The 17,139-nt window shown below is 61.2% G+C and overlaps 1 protein-coding gene across 1 annotated transcript; it reads right to left on the reverse strand.

The window, feature by feature from the left end:
• Positions 1-278: 278 nt before the first annotated feature.
• Positions 279-13,003, reverse strand: CCND1 (cyclin D1). The gene is made up of 5 exons (XM_046643802.1): positions 12,644-13,003; positions 10,847-11,062; positions 10,116-10,275; positions 6,221-6,369; positions 279-3,552 (listed from the first exon to the last, which is right to left on the reverse strand). Exons 1-5 carry the CDS (start codon positions 12,839-12,841, stop codon positions 3,388-3,390), a joined length of 888 nt encoding a protein of 295 aa, XP_046499758.1. The 5' UTR covers positions 12,842-13,003; the 3' UTR covers positions 279-3,387.
• Positions 13,004-17,139: the final 4,136 nt, after the last annotated feature.

Below are 17,139 nucleotides of genomic sequence, written 5' to 3' on the forward strand. Positions count from 1 at the left end.
GTTTGGCAATGTTAGGAGACATTTCTGGTTGTCACCACTGGGGATGGTCCCATCATTGGGTGATTAGAGGCCCGGGATGCAGCTTCACACCCACAGTGTGCAGGACAGACCCCCATGACAGAGGAGGATCCGGCCCTGCCCGTCAGCGGTGCCCAGGCGGGACCCCCTGCCTGCCTGCCACCCTCCAGCCCAGGCACAGCAGCTTGGGCCCCATCCCCCAGCTCCAGGCCCCATGCCCCTGGCTCCCTACCCGCCCCACAAAACAAGCAGGCAGGCACCAGGGTTTTACCAATTTTATTTCTAGACTTTTCATGTTTGTCTTTTGTCTTCTGCTGGAAACGTGCCGGTTACATGTCTGTGCTGGGAAATGCCGCGGCGTGCAACCAGAAACACACACAGACCCCAAGTGCCCGCCCACCAGAGACCCTCACAGACTTGCTGGTCACAGGACAGACTCCGCTGTGCTCCCGGACCTGTCACCGGCCTTTGGCCTTTCAGCACACAATGTCCACCCCCCAACTAGGACAGACCGACCCTCAAGGACCCCTGTTTGGTTCAGACACACAGATGCCGCAGCCGGAATGGTTGAGGTAAGCGGAAGCAGTGCTCCTGCAGGGCGGGGCGGGTCCTGGGCCTGCAGTGGCCTCGGCACAGGGGCTGCCCCCGCTGGCGCCGGGCCGCACATGGCACAAATCCTTTTGGTTCGTCAGCGTGCGAGGCGGCTCCTGGGCGCACAGCACCGCTAGCTTCATTGAGATCTGAAGTCTCGAAATGAGCATGAGGCTGTAATGAACAGAAGAGAACACGAGCACACAGAACAGAATCAACGCACCAGAAACTCGAACGAATTCAGAAGCTACTTCAGTCATCCCTGAATGACCGAGTCCCACAGCACAGCACCACGGTGGCACGTCAAGACATACTTGTTACAATAATAATAATAATTATTATAATGCAACTTTCATAGCTACACGCAAAGAACGATATAGCGGTAAAAACTACTATGATGGTAAGTCCCAGGACAGGTGGGGAGTCCAGCATAACAGGCGCAGGGCAAAGGAGACGGACACGGCCTGGTCCCCAGAGACGCCAGGGGGGCTGCGGGAAGGCCCCGGCAGCCCATCCCCACCAGGCCGGTTTTGGGATCTCGTCCGCGTGTCTGTTTGCCGAAGCAGGAGGCCACAGGTCAGACAGAGCCTGACTACCGGGTCCACACATGGCTAAGTGAAGCATGAGGTATTGTGAAACAAGAACCTTTTTGGAATAGAGCAGTAATCACATTTAGTCAAAACTGATCACATAAAAAAAAAAATCTACAAAAAAAAAAAAAAAAGAGAGGCATCTGTCATACATTTTTCTATGAGAAAATTAAAATGAGAACATGGCAGTATATGACATTGTAAAAAAACAATAACTGATCCTCCAATAGCAGCAACACAATATGAAAGAGACAGAGAGAAGCGATGTCAGTCTGTTTCCAAACCGTGCCGGGAAGTCATCGGTGGCAGCGCATCAGAAAGCGGAGCCGCAGCCTGTCCCCTCGCCTGGTCCCACCGCCTCCCCTCCCCTCCGCACCTCCTCCCTCACATCCTCCCCTTCAACACTCCCCACATCACAATTGCAAAAAGGAACGTAGCCAAGATGTGCAAAGTGTCTATCGGTGGCTAAAATTTTCTTCAAAGGAGAGGGCAGGGCATAAGAAACTCTGGGGAACTGAACTCATTTCAAGGCCCCTAATTTTCTGGGTTAACTCCCAGGGCCCTTAGATCGGACCACGCTGGGAAAACGCCCAACAGGCCTAATCAGCCGAATCAACGTGATTTTTGGGCTTTTTCTCGGGACTTTTTTTTTTTTTCCTTTCCTAGAAAAGGATCTAACTTTTATAAACGGTACGAAACCTGCAACATAAAAGGCAGAAAGGGGTGTGTGTGTGTGTGTGTGTGTGTGTGTGTGTTTAAATCAAGGGGGGGATTGCATTACTTTATAAATCATACTGGCCTTACGAACATCCTCTGCAATAAATATTCTTTTTAGCCTTAACTATAAATTATATACTTTAGTGTTTAAAAACCTTCCTAACCCTTATGCTACGAGCTCTCTACTTTAAGGCCCCTACTTGCAAACACCAGTTGGCACCAAAGGGTCCCAAACTTCAACTTCTCTACAGAAAAAGAAACACATCTTCCTGGCAGAGTGGGGCTACTTTCCTCCCTCCTCCTGACCGGACCCTGGCCTTCAGAACACGCCCCTTTCGCGAACACCACAGTGACATGCATTTGCCTTGCCATCCTGTCGGAACACAAGTCCGTGAATATTCCCAAACCATTCCATTGAGAAACCGCGCCCCAACCCCCCCCCCCGCCCCGACACACAGCCCGAACAGAGATCGTGCCTCGAACTACTGGACCAAAAGTGCTTTGAAATGGAATGGTTTTAGAATATCAAGAAGGAAAACCAACCAAAGGAGCTGTGAATTTCACCTGGACGGGAGCAGGCCGCAGGTCTGTGGGGTGCAAAGCAAGCACCGCCTCAACAGGCAACTACAAAATTAGGAAGATTACAAAAATAGAATATATTAGGTCGCTACCGCGGTTTCCCTTCCCAGGAGCGGAGACGCCAGGAGTCCGGAGGGTTGGCTGTCCGGCGCCCGACAAACCGCGCACGTGGCCGGTCCACAGGCAGAAAGGATTTAGCAGTTTTCGATGAACTCTATGCTACTCTAACCGAGGTTACGCCAGCCACGGACAAGGTGGAGAGGTTACACGCCTACCTACGGGATAAAATAAACACACACAATGACATAAAGTGACTACATGCACGAGGAAGCGAGATACAGGATGCCGAGTCGCCTTAAAGCCTTGCTCCTCCGGAAAAGCACAAGGATACGTTTTCCTACCTAAGACGCTCTTCTACCTTAAAAATGCTTTGTTGACTTTCTTCTCTATTTTTTTTTAAAGGTTTTTATGCTTTTTTGTCTTAAACACAGAAAGAATTAAATCTCATCCTCCCCTGCAGACTCGTTCCTTGTGTTAATACCTTGTCCTTACAACTCAGAGACACAAACACGTTAATATAAAAACTAGTTGATTATGGGGTACAAAATCCTCTATTTTTATAGCACAGCCCTCCTCCCTCCCGGCTTAGGGTTATGCAAATACTATTTTTTTTTTTCCCCTCTCCTTTTTTTGTTTTTTTGTTTTTTTTCTAAAGACAGTTTTTCGGGTACTTTTTTTTTCTTTTGCTTAAGTCAGAGACGGAAGGGAGAAAGAGCAAAGGAGAAAACTGACACAGGGAGAAGGGGGCCTTCCCTCCTGGTCTCGACCGTCCAGAGAGGAGCGGTCCGTCAGGGCAGCACCTGGGGCCGGCCCCTGCTCGCCGCGGGCGCCCTCAAATGTTCACGTCCCGCACGTCGGTGGGCGTGCAGGCCAGGTCCACCTCCTCTTCCTCCTCCTCCTCCTCCGCGGCCTTGGGGTCCAGGTTCTGCTGCTGGGCCTGGCGCAGGCTGGACTCCAGCAGGGCCTCGATCTGCTCCTGGCAGGCCCGCAGGCAGTCCTGGGCAAGACAGACAGACAGACAGACGTCCTCAGAAGGGGCCTACGGTGAGGGGCCCACCCCCAGACCCCAGGACTTGGCTTCTCTAAGAGCCACGCTCATCGAAAACGCCGCCTCCCCCCGACCTGGGGAAGGAAGACGCTGTGGGAGCTGCTGACCCAAACCCTAGGATCAACGGGCTCGGGCCCCGTGCGGCCACCGGCTGCCCCTACACCAATCAGGCAGCGGTGACCCCACTCAGGACTGAAGGCCTTGCAGGCCACAGGGCTGCTGTCTGTCTGCTGTGGATGTAGACAGATGTGCCCGCCCCAGCCTGCCCCAGGCCCCTGGCTGGAATCTGTCCTCCGCTGGGCTCAGGCCTTGGCCCTCAGGTCCCATCGGCCCCAGGGATGCCCTCGGGGAATTCAGCCATTTGATCCAGGAGCCTGCTCTCCGACTTAACCTCTGCTCGCCTGCTCGCCGGCCCTCCGGTGAACCCAGCCTTCCATGATGAATGGGTGTCAAGAGCGTTAGGCTGCGCATGACTGAGGATGAATGTTGGGTGGCCCGGGGGGACCCGGACTCTTCATCCCCCTCTGTCCTCTCTCCATGGGGCCTGCGTCCCGGGCGGCGCTGTGGCCTCGGCAGCCACCACCCGCATGGTCAGTGGGGAAGAGGGATTGGAGCCCGGGGCATCTCCTGGCCTCACTGGGAGCAGATCTCCCTGCAGCTCCAAGGGGCGCCTCGTGCCTTCATGGCCTCATGGCCCCCAGGGTCTGAATACAGAGGTTGATCCAGGTGCGGGAGCCATCCATCTCCGCTCCCCGCATGCCATAAGGGGGCTTCCTTCCTACAACTAGATTCTGGTCCAGCCTGGGAAACAGACCGCATCCTCCCCACGGCCCACGGCGGAGGTGCCGGTGAACTGCCAACCAGGTGGGGTGGGAGTCAGGCGTCCTCTGCCCACAAGGAGAGGAGCAGGCCCCGGGGTCTGCACAGCTCCAAGCTCTGTGCCCTTTTCGGTATTCCTCACGGCAGATTAGGAAGGCAGGGGCGCTGCCGACAGCCCCGGGTTACAGATGAGGAAACCGAGGCCCAGGAAGTCTGGTGTGGAACCCAAGACTCCTGATGGCCACCTCAGGCTTCCATCCAAACGCCGAACACCTAACACAGCCTCAGTTCCACTCCTGAGGCCTCACGGTGCCCCCGCCTCGTAGTCGCTCTCCACAGGCAGCTCTGAGGGGCGACGGTTTCCTCGCCCCTGCATGGTGGAGCAGAGGGTGCAGGGAGGGCCTCCCCTCGGCTGCCACCGCCCTCATCTCCTCCTCCCAGCAGCCCACTCAGCCTGTCCCATCCCGTGAAAAGCCGACTGGCGACTGAAGGCCAGCTCCAGAGAGGAGCAGACGCGGCTCACACCCCGGGCCCGCGGCCGCAGGTCTTCTGCGCCTGAGCTCTGCTGCTACGGTTGGAAGCAGACAAACCATCAGCTGGTTTCTCCGGCGTCTGTCCGCCAGTTGTGAGCGTTTTGTGTCAGATCGACTTAAAACGATCACTAGTCACATAAGGGGCGCTGTAGCGATCCCCTGCAATGGCCTGTGGCGTTCCTAGCTCAGGCAGAACTAGGGCTGGCCAGGCCCCCAGCAGCGGGGCGAGGATGCTCCAGCCCCGGCAGCTGCCTGAGCCTATGACGCGCGCACTGAGAGCCAGAAGGGAGGCCCCCTCCGCCTCCAGGGGCTGCCTGTCTCCGGGCGAGAAGGATTCCTTCTTGGGGGCAGGGGAACGACACAAACAGGCCCGGCAGCCCAGCGACTGGTGCTGGGCAGAGGACAGGCAGGGGCCCCTCTCACACCCGAGCCTCCCTCCCTGCCGGTGAGGTGGCACCCAATTGGGCCCCCAGACGCTCCAGGGTGGAGCCCCCCAAGGCAGCCCGAGCCGGAGCTGGACTGGGGTCAAGGCGGTCACTCGCTCCCACACCACACACGAACAGGGGCCGACGGCTGACCCGCCAACCCTGCTGGTCTAATTTGGCAAATGCCACAAACCCTTGTAATTGTCATCTGAATTCTTTAGGGAAAGAAAAGAAGTAGGAGTAAAACAATGGCGTTTTTAAGAAGAAAGACACAGTCGCCTGCGTTGTAACTGCAGGAGCCTCTCAAAGACGGCCGTAAAAAAACAAGGTGGCCTCTGCCGCCCATTGTCCCGGCCGAGACCTCACAGGAGCCCTTCTAAAGCGGCCATTTATGGGCCCTCCACAATGTCCCCAGACAAAGCTCGACTGGGCCCCAGCTCCACACCCCATTAGGGCACGGATCATTGACCCGGACGCCTTGTCGTCCCTCTTCCTGCACAGCTCCCCAGGAGGGATTTATGACCCTTGCCTGTCCTGGGAGCCCAGGGGACGCCAGCAGCCTGTGAGGACTGCCCCGCCGGTCAGCAGGTTCCGAGATGCTTCTCCCACAGAGCCCCGGAGAGGTGGGTGAAGCTGGCACCGTCAGCCTGTGGCCAGGTCCTTTGCCCCTGAACGCAGGCACCTGCTCCGGTCCCCCACATGGCCGTGGCCCCAGCCCTGTCCCCTTCTGGGGTCTTGGCACCAGCCACCGCATTTCCCATCAGTGAACTACAGCTTCAGACCCCCAGGTTCTAGATGCTTCTAGTACCCCGTGGGGGAGTGGCACACGTGATCACTTACCGGGTCACACTTGATCACTTTGGAGAGGAACCGCGTGAGGCGGTGGTAGGACAGGAAGCTGTTGGTGCTCCCCAGGTGCAGGCCTTGCACCGCGGCCACCACGCTCCCAGCAGCCACCATGGAGGGCGGGTTGGAAATGAACTTCACGTCTGCCACAGAGAGAGAGGAGTAAGGGGCCATGAGTGGGGCACACGCCAAGGATCCAGGCACCCCCCCAGTGCCAGCCACCTGTCGGGGGGCCTGTCCAACGCACAGCCGGCCTGGGTTTGTGGATTGCGAGGGGCCGGTCACTCCAGCCTCGTCGTCGCCCGGGCATGTGCTGGGGGAGCAGGAGCCGGGCTCGGGGCTCGGCAGGGGGGAGCTTGGTTCGCTTACAAACAGCCACAGAGCAAACCCAAAACAGCCCCCGGAGGAGACAGCAGAGGCCGCTGGGGAGGGGCCCAGGCGGCTCTCCTGTCCTTTCAGCCTTGTGAGCCCTGTGAACGTGTGGCTTATTCACAAAACTAAATGAAATAAAAGACGATGCAAGCCCCCGGGGTGGCAGGAGAGACGGGGCCTCTCCATTGCCCTGAGTACCTGCACTGCCAGCCCGGGGCCTCACCTGCACAGGGGTCCAGGCTGCCCCCAGGGGCAAAGCCAACCCCCCCCAGATTCTTTGAGGCGCATACATCCACATGGGAGGATGAACCCAGGGCGGCCCACTGGCCTGCGGGAGCTCCCTGTGGTCAGATGCTCATCTCCACCTTATCTTCCTCCAAGCATGCCACGGGGGTGTGGCGGGACTCCATGACTTCACCCGCCAGTCTGCAGGCCACTCCGTCCCCAAACTACAGGAAAACTGCACGGGAGGGTGGGACGGGCCCCCACCGCGGGCCAGCTGGAGCTCCCCGATGGGGGGACGGCTGCATTTCCTCCTGAGGGCTACCCGCAGGCTTGCCGCACACTCATAAAGTTAAGGACATCTTAAGTGGAAATGTGGTACCCAGGCTGACTTTTTGTTGCACCCAAGGAGAAACTGTGGGTGGAGAAGGCCACAAACTTCAGCATCTTAATCAGAGGCCCCTGGGCCCGGGGCCGGGCGCCTGTGGGGCCAAGTGTGGCATCTGTCAGCCCCCGTCGCCTCCTCTTGGGCCATTGAGCACCCAGGAACAGGGGGGCTCCGGTGAGCTGAATGGGAGGGGACTGAGCACAAAGGGAGTGGGGGCCCCAGGGGCTGGGGCGCATCCCCACAGCCCATCGGAGACTTCATCCCGAGAGAATAAACAACTTCGGCCTTGTTAAAGGGAGCGGGCGCCGTCGAGGGGGGCTGGGAAGAAAGGCAGCCACCCTGAAGGGGCGACAAAGCCAGCTTCTGGGCACTGTGACGGCTCAAAAGAGAAATCCCTAACGAGGCGCGCCACCTCGTCCCCCTCTAAATGGGAGCCATTCCACCCCGTCTGAGAGCCCGCAGCCATGAATGGAGGGCTTTTCATTGAGGCCAATCAGGCCGGCACACAGAAGCCGGGCGGCCCGGCAACAGGCTCTGATCGGCTGGCCCTCGAGACCCGTCTACATGGGAGGGAACAATCGCGGCAGGCTGCTTCGGAAGCCCGTCTCCCCGCTGAAGTGTGTGTGTGCCTGTGTGTGTGTGTGTGTGTCTGGCTGGGGGCTCATGTTTAGATAAGGAGCAGTCCAGACTTCCACGTGGACGCTCCAAGGGTTGTCCCCATTCGCTGCCTGCTGGTAAGGAGCCCAGGGGGCCAGGGCGAGCGCGGTCATCGGAGCCATGTGGCCCTGCTGACCCCTGCTCAGGCCCACTCATTAAGCTCAATTATGTGCCAGCTTCAAACGGCAGTGGCAATTCCCCCACCTGGCCGCTGCAGCACAGGATAAGGCTCCAGTGTACACGGCCGCACACGTGCTCAAGGCAAAGCAAGACCCGGCGCTGGGCGTGGGTGCCGTGCGCGCAGGCACAGGGAGAGCGCAGCACCGCCCCCCGCCCCCCTTAAATGGGCCCCTGGCCACGTGGAGGGCAAAGACATCTTCCTGGGCTTCCGCCTGCAACTCTACCTCTCAAAAACGTTTGGTTTTGAGCTGCAATTACGCCACGCTCATCTCGAGAGAAATCCCCTTGGGACCAAGAGTACAGCTGAACCTCAGTTATGTTTCAACGAACGGTGCAGGCATGGATCAGGACCCGTGGAGGGAGGTCGCTCCCCTCCTCTGGCCGGCCTGTCCCCCACGGGGCCCCACCCTGCAGTTCACGCATGTGAGAAGCTGGGTCACCCCCAGCCATCCCTCCACCTTCCCTGCAGGTGTGCCCCCAGGTATCTGAGCCCGGGCCACACCCCAAAAGCCAGGGGGGTTTGCTGTGCCCGGCGTGGTCCCGCACCCCAACCACAGCAGCTCGAGAGCCAGCACCCCAGCCCACGGGCAGCCCCAGCCCCAGGATCGCCTCCTCACTGCTGGCACCCCGCTTCCCAAGGTTCCTGGGAGAGGGGGAGCTCCGGGCTGCCCCAGCCGTCCTGGGGGAGTGTGTGCAAGAACGGCTCCTCGCATTATCTCCAGCAAACTTTGCCGTTTCTCTGAACCACTTTCAGCTCCATAAAAGGCCGCCTGGACGTCTCTGGAGGCCTCTCTCCTCGGAGGCGCCCCAGACAGAGAACGCCTCCCTGTCCACTTACAGAGATGGCCCCCGGAGGCCGAGGAGACGGTGGTGGGAGGCTCCCCACCCCACCGAGGGCCAGCTCTGTGGGGCACAAACGCCTGGGGAGGGCGCCCCCATCCCTCAGATCCATCCAGCCCAACGATGTCCTTGGCATCTGCATCTGCCCTCCAAGCCACGCTCGGAAGGACCCGGAGGAGGGTAGGCAAGCCAGCAAATCTTCTTGGCTCTCGCCTCACCCAGAAATGCCAGCCGCCAGAGCGCCCGGGCCTCAGGAGGGTGCAGTAAGATGCCAGGTCAGGGGGCTCTGCCCCTGGTGGGGACGGGGGGGGGGAAGACACCGATCTCCCCCTTTGAGGCAATGTGGCCCTCAGGTCATCCAGGGTGAGCCCCAAACAGATTTAACAGCTGAGGCCTGTCCAGGGGTGCAGGCGGCCCACAGCACATTTGGGTGGGATGGGGGCATGGAGCCCTGGTCAGGGTCTCCCGTTCGCCTGGGCCCAGCTCATGTGATCAGGGGGAAGGAAAGAAGAGGTCACAGTGGGTCAGGGGCAGGGCTGGGGGGAGGGGGGCCGCGCAACATGGTTGGGCTGTGTGTGTCTGTGTGTCCCCGCGTGCACTGCGTTCTGAGACGCCGGCTGCCCCGAGGCTTGGGGCCAAGGCAGAGCCAGGGAGGGACCTCTAGGGACCAGCCAGAAGCGTGCTCAGGGGAGGGAGGGCTGGCCCCCTGCTGCCAACCACAGCAGCCCAACCCCAGGCGGCTCCACAGCCCCTCCCAGGACTCGGTTGAGCTGCGCGGACGGCGCCCCCGGCGGGGCCCCCGGGCGGCCGAGCTCCTCTGCCGCCCCCGCGCGCAGGCTCCGGCCGCCCCGGAGCACGTGGTGCAGGCCCCGTGCCGACCTCCCCGGCCCCGTGGGCGCCCCAGCAAGCGGCCAGCGTGGAGAGGCCAGCAGGGGGCGCCCGCAGCTCAGGCTCCTCCAAGACACGGGGAAGGGCTGCGGGGGGCGGGGCAGAGAAGAGGCAGGCCGGGTGGCACAGACTGACCCCAGCCTGGCCGGCCGCCCACCCCTCCATCTAGCACAAACAGACCCAGCCCTGGGCCCAGCAGAACCGGGAAAGAGGAGCGCTTCGGAGGGCAGGAGGGGCCCGGGGAGCATCTGCTCAGATGGGGAAACCGAGGCAGAGGACAGGAAGTTCCGTGGGGGGGGGGGGGCACCCAGGGAAGCTGGGGCAGCGCACGAGCCGACCTACCTGTGGCACAGAGGGCGACGAAGGTCTGCGCGTGCTTGCGGATGATCTGCTTGTTGTCCTCGGCCACCGGCATTTTGGAGAGGAAGTGTTCGATGAAATCGTGCGGGGTCATGGCCGCCAGGTTCCACTTGAGCTTGTTCACCAGGAGCAGCTCCATTTGCTGCGGACATGGGGTGGACAAGCGTAAAGAGGCGCGCAGAGCGGCTCCTGGAGGCGGGGGTAGGGTGGGGGGAGAGTGGCACAGGAGCCTGGAGAGAAGGGACGGCGGATGTCGGGTTCTAGAAGTGGGGGACAGCACGCAATCCCAGGTGGAAAAAAGAGAAGATGCTGTTGGAAAATGCTCCTGCTCACAACTTAAGCCCCGACTGTTCCCAAGTGGAGACAAAAAAAAAAAAAGACCTCCCACGCCCGGAACGCACTGCAGGGTCGGTACCGCGCCGCCGCCGCTAGAGGACGCGCGCCGCCCACTTTTCAGCCGCGTCCCGGGCGCAGACGCGGTGGGAGTCCGAGCGACAGTGCGAGGTGGGGCAATGGGGACCGGGGGCGCTGGGGGCCCCACCGGCGTCTCCAGGGAGCCCCAGGCAGGGTGGCCACCCGCACGCAGGGATCGGGGTCTGTCAGCAGCCGGCCGGGTCCCCCTACCTCTGCACCTCCCCCACCCCCGGGGTCCCGCGGCTCGTGGGGCGTCGGGGGTCCCGCGGCTGCTGGGGCATCGGGGGTCCCGCAGTTACCAGCAGCTCGTCGGGGCGGATGGAGTTGTCCGTGTAAATGCACAACTTCTCGGCCGTCAGGGGGATGGTCTCCTTCATCTTCGAGGCCACGAACATGCAGGTGGCCCCCAGCAGCTGCAGGCGGCTCTTTTTCACGGGCTCCAGCGACAGGAAGCGGTCCAGGTAGTTCATGGCCAGCGGGAAGACTTCCTCCTCGCACTTCTGCTCCTCGCAGACCTGCGGGGGCACCGGGGCCGTGACCGCCGCCGCCGCCGCGCGCGCGCGCGCGCCGGGCCCCCCTCCGGCAGCGACCCTGCGCCCCCCCCACCTCGCGCGCGCCCCGGGCCGCGGGGTCCCCGAGCGCGCCGAGGGTCGGGGCAGGGGGCTGCAGACGCTTCCGGGGACGCGCCCCCTCCTTCGCATGTCCCCAATACCCACCCACCCCGAAACTGAAAGGGAAAGTCCCCGCGAGGCTGGCACGGCGGGGGCGGGAGCGGGCACGGCTGGGCTGCGTGCGCCGCGCGCGGGCTGCCCACCCCGGGACCCCGGCCCGCGTGGGGGCTCCGGGGCCCGCCTGGCCAGGAGTCGGCACGAAACGGGGTGTGGGGCCGCGGGGCAGACCGCGGGGCCGGGCGCCGCGCTCCCTGCGCTGCGAGACACAAAGGTGGCGTCCCAGGCCGCCGCGCCGCATTTCCCCAGACGTCATCTTTTCAAAAAATATTTAAAAATATAAAAAAATTATCTGGGTACATAAAAAACCCATGAAAATGACCCTCGGACGGCCCTTTACCCAGTCCGGGGGTCTGGAACTCGTTGCAGGCTCCGGGAAGAGCCCCAGGAATTCAAACTCGGGGCCCCCCCCTCCCCTTGGGCGCGGGCGCCGCTTCCCTCTCGCAAGGGCACCACGCCGCACTTTGAAAAATTATTTTAAAATACTTGCGGGGCCCCCAGGCCCCCACTGAAAGCCTGAAAACGTGACCCTGGCCCCCGGCTCGGTCCACACAGGTCCCCCAAGTGGAGACCCCTGCAGACAAGGGTCAATCCCTAGCGTCTTGGGGGCCACGCGACCTTGCAGCCCGGCGTGCTCTCTGGCCCAGGCTGGCTGTGCAGGGCGCCCCGGGACTCGCTGCTTGAACAAAGGGGCCCCACTTCCCGAGTGGGGTCCCCCCAAAACTGTCCGCGCTCCGGCCCCGCGCCCCTCCCGCCGGCTCCCGGCGGCCGCACGGCCCCTCGCGGCGGCCCCAGCGCCTCGCCGGCCGCTCCCCGCCCCCACCCTGCCCCCAATTATTAATAAACACTTTTGCTTTGCAATAAAAGAACAAAGATGGCGCATAATACTGGCACGAGCGGCCCTTGCATACGTGTCCATGGATATTAATTTAAAAATCAAATCTATGCCCCCTCCCCCTGGAGCTGGCGGCTCAGCGGCCGCGCGGCCGGGAGAGAAGGCACAGCGGGGATCGCGCGCAGGCGGGGGCTGCGCGGTGGCGGCCCCAGAGGGGGCTCTAAGGGGCGCCCAGCCTGCTGGCCCGTACCCTCGAGCCAAATGGGGTACCCCTGGCACTGGCTTTCCCCGAAGGGACCCCTCCCCGACCGCTCCCCGCCCCCCCCAGGAAAGAGAATTTCTAATGCCCCCCCCATCGTCGTTCAAAAAATACCCACGATATCTATGTATTTTGAAAATACGATTCCTAGCAACAGCCCGGCAAACCTCAAAGTTGGGGCGGGAGAGAAGGGAGGGAGATGAGTGGCAAAGAAATGTGGGTTTAAGCAACAAGTTGCAGGAAAGTCTTAAGAGAACCGCCCGAAGGCCCGCACCTCCAGCATCCAGGTGGCCACGATCTTCCTCATGGACGGTAGGATCTCCTTCTGCACACACTTGAAGTAGGACACCGAGGGCGCGCAGGTCTCCTCCGCCTTGAGCATGGCCCGCAGCACCCGGTCGTTGAGGAGGTTGGCATCGGGGTATGCCCGGCGGATGGTCTCCACCTCGCAGCACAGAAGCTGGTGTGCCATGGCTGGGGCTCTGCTGGGTGGCCTTGGGGCGGCGGTGGGCCCGGGGCTCGGTCTGGGCTCGGCTCTAGCTGCTGCTGCCCCGCGCTCCCTCGAGCTCTTCTGCCCCTCGCCGGAGCGCGCGGCCGCTGCTGCTCGCTGCTACTGCGCCGACAGCCCTCTGGAGGCTCCAGAACTTTGCAACTTCCAACAAAACTCCCCTGTAGTCCGTGTGACGTTACTGTTGTTAAGCAGAGATCAAAGCCGGGCAGAGAATGGGAGCGGGGGTGGGGGGGCGGGGGCGGGAGCAGGGGGAGGGGGCGCGGGCGCCGAGCGCGGGGAGCGGCGAGGGGCAGAGCCCAAAAGGCATCCCGGAGGCGCCGCGCCTGCCCCGCGGCGGAGTTGCCCCCGAAGCCCGGTTTTCATAGAAATGCAAATCGCCCCAAGGCTGCCTGTCTCCCCGCTGGGGAACAGGGGTGCAGGGGGGGGGCCCCCGTCCTCCCCGACTGGGTCCCCTGGGATTTTGGGAGTGGGGTGGAGGTGCGTCTGCAGAGGGGCACGACTAGGAGGGCGGGCAGGCCACACGCAAGATGGGGGAGACCGCATGGAGGGGGGACTCTGGGGTTCGGCGACACCCTATATCCGAGCCGGGAGAATGGGCGCATTTCCGACAATGCCACGAGGGCACCCACGGGCGGAGAGGCCGCCCAGGAATCTCAGCCTTTACATCTTCTTTCATTTTCATTAACACGTGTAAATTTCAGGAACCATTAACATTCAGGGACGCGGGGCACATCCCACACTCCTCGCGGAGGCTTCATTCCGGCGCACGGGGGGTCGTTGCAAATGCCCAGGGGGGAACCCTAAACGTTTAAAGGGATTTCAACCTAGCATGCGCTCGCTCAAAAAATAAAATAAAATAAAATAAAATAAATGCCCGAAAATTCCAGCAGCAGCCCAAGATGGTGGCCAGCATTTCCTTCATCCTGTCTTCCTCGCCGGGGGGTTCTGCGGGCTGTTCTCCCACCTTAGCCAGTCCATTCTTGCGGGGGGTCTCCAAATCACCCCCCCCCCCCACCACGTCCCGCCAATTTAACAGCTGGAAAAACACCACCGAATGCATGACTGCAAAACAGTGGTCTCTGTCCTGTCTCCTTTTAAAATTAAAGAATAAGTTAAATCGCTGGAAATATTAGTCGCCTCTCTGCCAGGGAGAAGACCACCGGAAGCTTCTTAATTGGTTTTATTAGGGGTGTGGACATCTCATCACCTTTGGTATATGCCCTGGGGCTGCATTCATGAGCTTGAAGGGGACGGCAGGAGCTGGCAAAAATTAGAACAATTATTAAGTTAAAGAAATGGGTGTATTGATCTGATTTTTAACAAAATGTATATATGTTGGTGGTTTTATAAGAGGGTCACCAATAGTATCGCAAACTTCAATGACATACAAAAGAACACATAAAGGTTTTTTTTTAAATTAAAGATTATCTCTTTGGGGCTTTTTTTTTTTAATAAAAACACATTTTACCCAGTCTTCAAGTTCTTTTTTTTTTTTTTTACAGTTTTTACACTATCTGTCCCAAATTAAGCAAACTGTTGATTTACTTCCCTCTGAATATAGTTTTGTGTCATCAAACTACCGTATCTCCTAACAGTGAAGACGCAAAGAAAACGGATAAAAGGTCCCCCTCCCCTTCGCAAGGGCGCACGCAGCAAGATAAGACTCTCCGCCCTTTCGGGGCCGATTGTTCCCGCGCCCCCTCCCCCGCCGGGAATTAGGGTTACTAATATTCCGGGTCCGGGAGGGTAATTACCCCCGGCTCATGCCTCGGAAGCGGTGGGTGGCCAGAGCAGGGAGCGCCCACCGCCGTGTCCCCCTCCCCGGGCACCCACTCTCGCGTTGGCCGGGGGCACGGCGGAGCCTCGGAGCATCAGCCCGCGCACGAGGGCGGCCGGGCTGCTTTTTCATTCATAAAATCCCGACCGGGCGGCCGCCCCGATGATTTATGGGGCCGCGCGCTATCGCCGGGCGGCTCCTGTCCCGGGGGGCGAGGGGGCCCGAGCCCCGCGTGCGCCCTGGCCTGGCCCGAGGCGGGCGGGCGACAGCGAGGGGCAGCGGGGCATAAAGAGGCTCGCCCACTCCGCCAAAAGGGGCTCCCGGTCCAGGAGGGAGCTCCCCCCAACCCGGGCGCAGGACGGAGGAAACTGGAATTAGCATGAGCCAATGGGGGCGCGGCGCTGTTACTAGGCGGACCGGGCAGATCTCGACGAGGAACTTCGTTGATTTCCCCGCTCAGGGACAGGCGCAAAAGTGCAAGCCCAGCCGGCGAGCGTGAAGAGCCGTCCAGGAACCCGCGGGGGAGGCGCTGGAATTTGGGGCCGGGCAGGGAGCGCCAGCCGCCCAGCCCCCCACCCCGGGGAGCCCAGATCTGCGTGCCCCGGAGTCCCCCGATGCGGCCGACAGTCCCGGGCCCTCGAGGGTGACTGCTTCCAGGAGACGAAATAAAAATTTTAATTTTTTTCCAAGAGAAAAGCAACTTTTAAAAACTTTCCTGTTGCAGTTTTAATTTGGCGCTGCCTTTAAAAAACCCCACCACGATGCAGGAACTGCGAATTCTGGGCTCATTTAAAGTGCTCTGCGCTTATTTCTTGGTGACCATTTGGAGACAAAAGGCTAGTGGCACAATCGGGAGGGAAACCACTTTGGTTGGAAAGAAAATCCAAAAGTAACTTAAGTCACCTTCCCGTTTTCCTCGCCCCCTGGCCCCCCACCGGGGTGACCGCGGCCGGGTCGGATCGTCGGCCCGGAGAGGGCGAATTCCTCGGCAGGAGCGTTTGCCACCGTCCCTGGCTGTGGGAACCTTCATTCAAGGCGGGGGAAGGGGAGCGCGTTCATTCAGGAACCGGCGCGCCGCGGCGCCGACTCCCGGACGCAGCGCGGCTGCGCGCTGCCCCGCGAGGGGCTTTGGGGAGGGGGTGCAGGCCTCAGAGGAGACTTTCCACCAGCATTGACCTCTAACACCCGCCGTCCCCCGAGAGGACCCGGGCGGCGGGCGGGCGGGCGGGCGCACCCAGGTGGGGTCACCTGCAGCCGCATACCTGGCGGCGACTTGAAAGGAGTTGGCTCCCGCTCCACGAGCTTTTCTTTGTTAAGCCCTTAAGTAGCCCTGGAAAACGCTTCCGAATGTGGGCCGCGGGGTTCCGGGGCGCTTGGGTTCCCCTTCCCCCACACTTCTCGCTTTGGGGGCCCGCATGGAGGTTCACGTGCAGCGGTGGCTCCGCCTGGGCTACGCGGTGCCGATCCCCCGCGCCCCAAAGCTGCGGGACGCCCTGGGGCGAACTCTGGCCCCGGCGCCCACCCGCGACAGCCACACGCTGGGAAGAGGGGCAGCCGCACCTCCCACCGCCCCAAGCCACGGACGTGCGTTTCCGCCTCTGATCAGTTAATTTCAGCCACACACAGACTGTCCGCCTTTCGCGTGCCTCAGTCCCGGGTGGGCAGGCTGCGAGGACGGGACACCCCTCCCCCAGCTCTGAAGGCCGTGGGCGAGGTGTGTGCCGGAGTTAAAAAGCAAACCCCAAGGAGTGGGGAAAGGGGGCGGGTTGACTCCCAGCGCCTCTGGGATCCAAGGGAAAAGGTGAAAGCTTGGGGGCGAAAGGTTCTAATTCCTTGACCTCCGCCCTCAAAACGCATCGCCTGGGGCCCTGAGCAATAGGAAACCCCAAAGTCCACCAGGAATTTCCTGGCCTCTTGGCTCAGGCCCCCGGCCCGTCTCTGACCAAGTGTCACGGAGTGGGCGCCCAGATTGAAAAGATAACCACCTCCGACCGAGGCAAAGAAATCGGGCGGTAGGTGGGGGTAATGACCCAGGAGGCCTTGCCCCTCCCGCTTCTCCCGTGGCCAAGCGGGGCCGCGGCCTGCACGAGGCTCAGCAGACTCCCGCTCCGGACGAGGGCGCAGGGCGCGGTTGCGGAGACTAGCGGGGCCTCGGAAACCTGCGGCGGCGGCTCTCGGGAGCCGGACCTCCCCGGAGGAGGACCCGCGCTAAGACCCTCGTCGGCTCCGCGGCGCCCCCCCCCCCGCCCGGGAAGAGCTCCACGCCCCATCCCTCGCCTCCAGGATTTGTCACTCGCCCCCAATCCCTGCCCTTTCCTGGAGACTGTCTGCGGGGAGGACCCACGTGCTCGTGCTTCTTTGTGCCCTTGAAACGCCCGAAAGCGTTTCCATCCTTCGCCTTGGCCCTGCGGGTGGGTGGAGGGACAGCCGGGGTCTTTATTATGGGGAACCTCTGAGTTCTGGAGCTCGGACGCTTGCCAGG

This window comes from Equus quagga, chromosome 17 (genome assembly GCF_021613505.1).
Source record: "Equus quagga isolate Etosha38 chromosome 17, UCLA_HA_Equagga_1.0, whole genome shotgun sequence".
NCBI classification, from domain to species: domain Eukaryota; kingdom Metazoa; phylum Chordata; class Mammalia; order Perissodactyla; family Equidae; genus Equus; species Equus quagga.

What these genes read in the sequence shown, in the direction of transcription:
- CCND1 (XM_046643802.1), bottom strand. Translation starts at nt 12,841, where the DNA reads ATGGCACACCAGCTTCTGTGCTGCGAGGTGGAGACCATCCGCCGGGCA. An exon ending in TGGCCACCTGGATGCTGGAG is followed by an intron (nt 11,063 to 12,643) that starts GTGCGGGCCTTC and finishes GTGCCCCCGCAG; the next exon opens with GTCTGCGAGGAGCAGAAGTG. An exon ending in CGTCGCCCTCTGTGCCACAG is followed by an intron (nt 6,370 to 10,115) that starts GTAGGTCGGCTC and finishes TCTCTGTGGCAG; the next exon opens with ACGTGAAGTTCATTTCCAAC.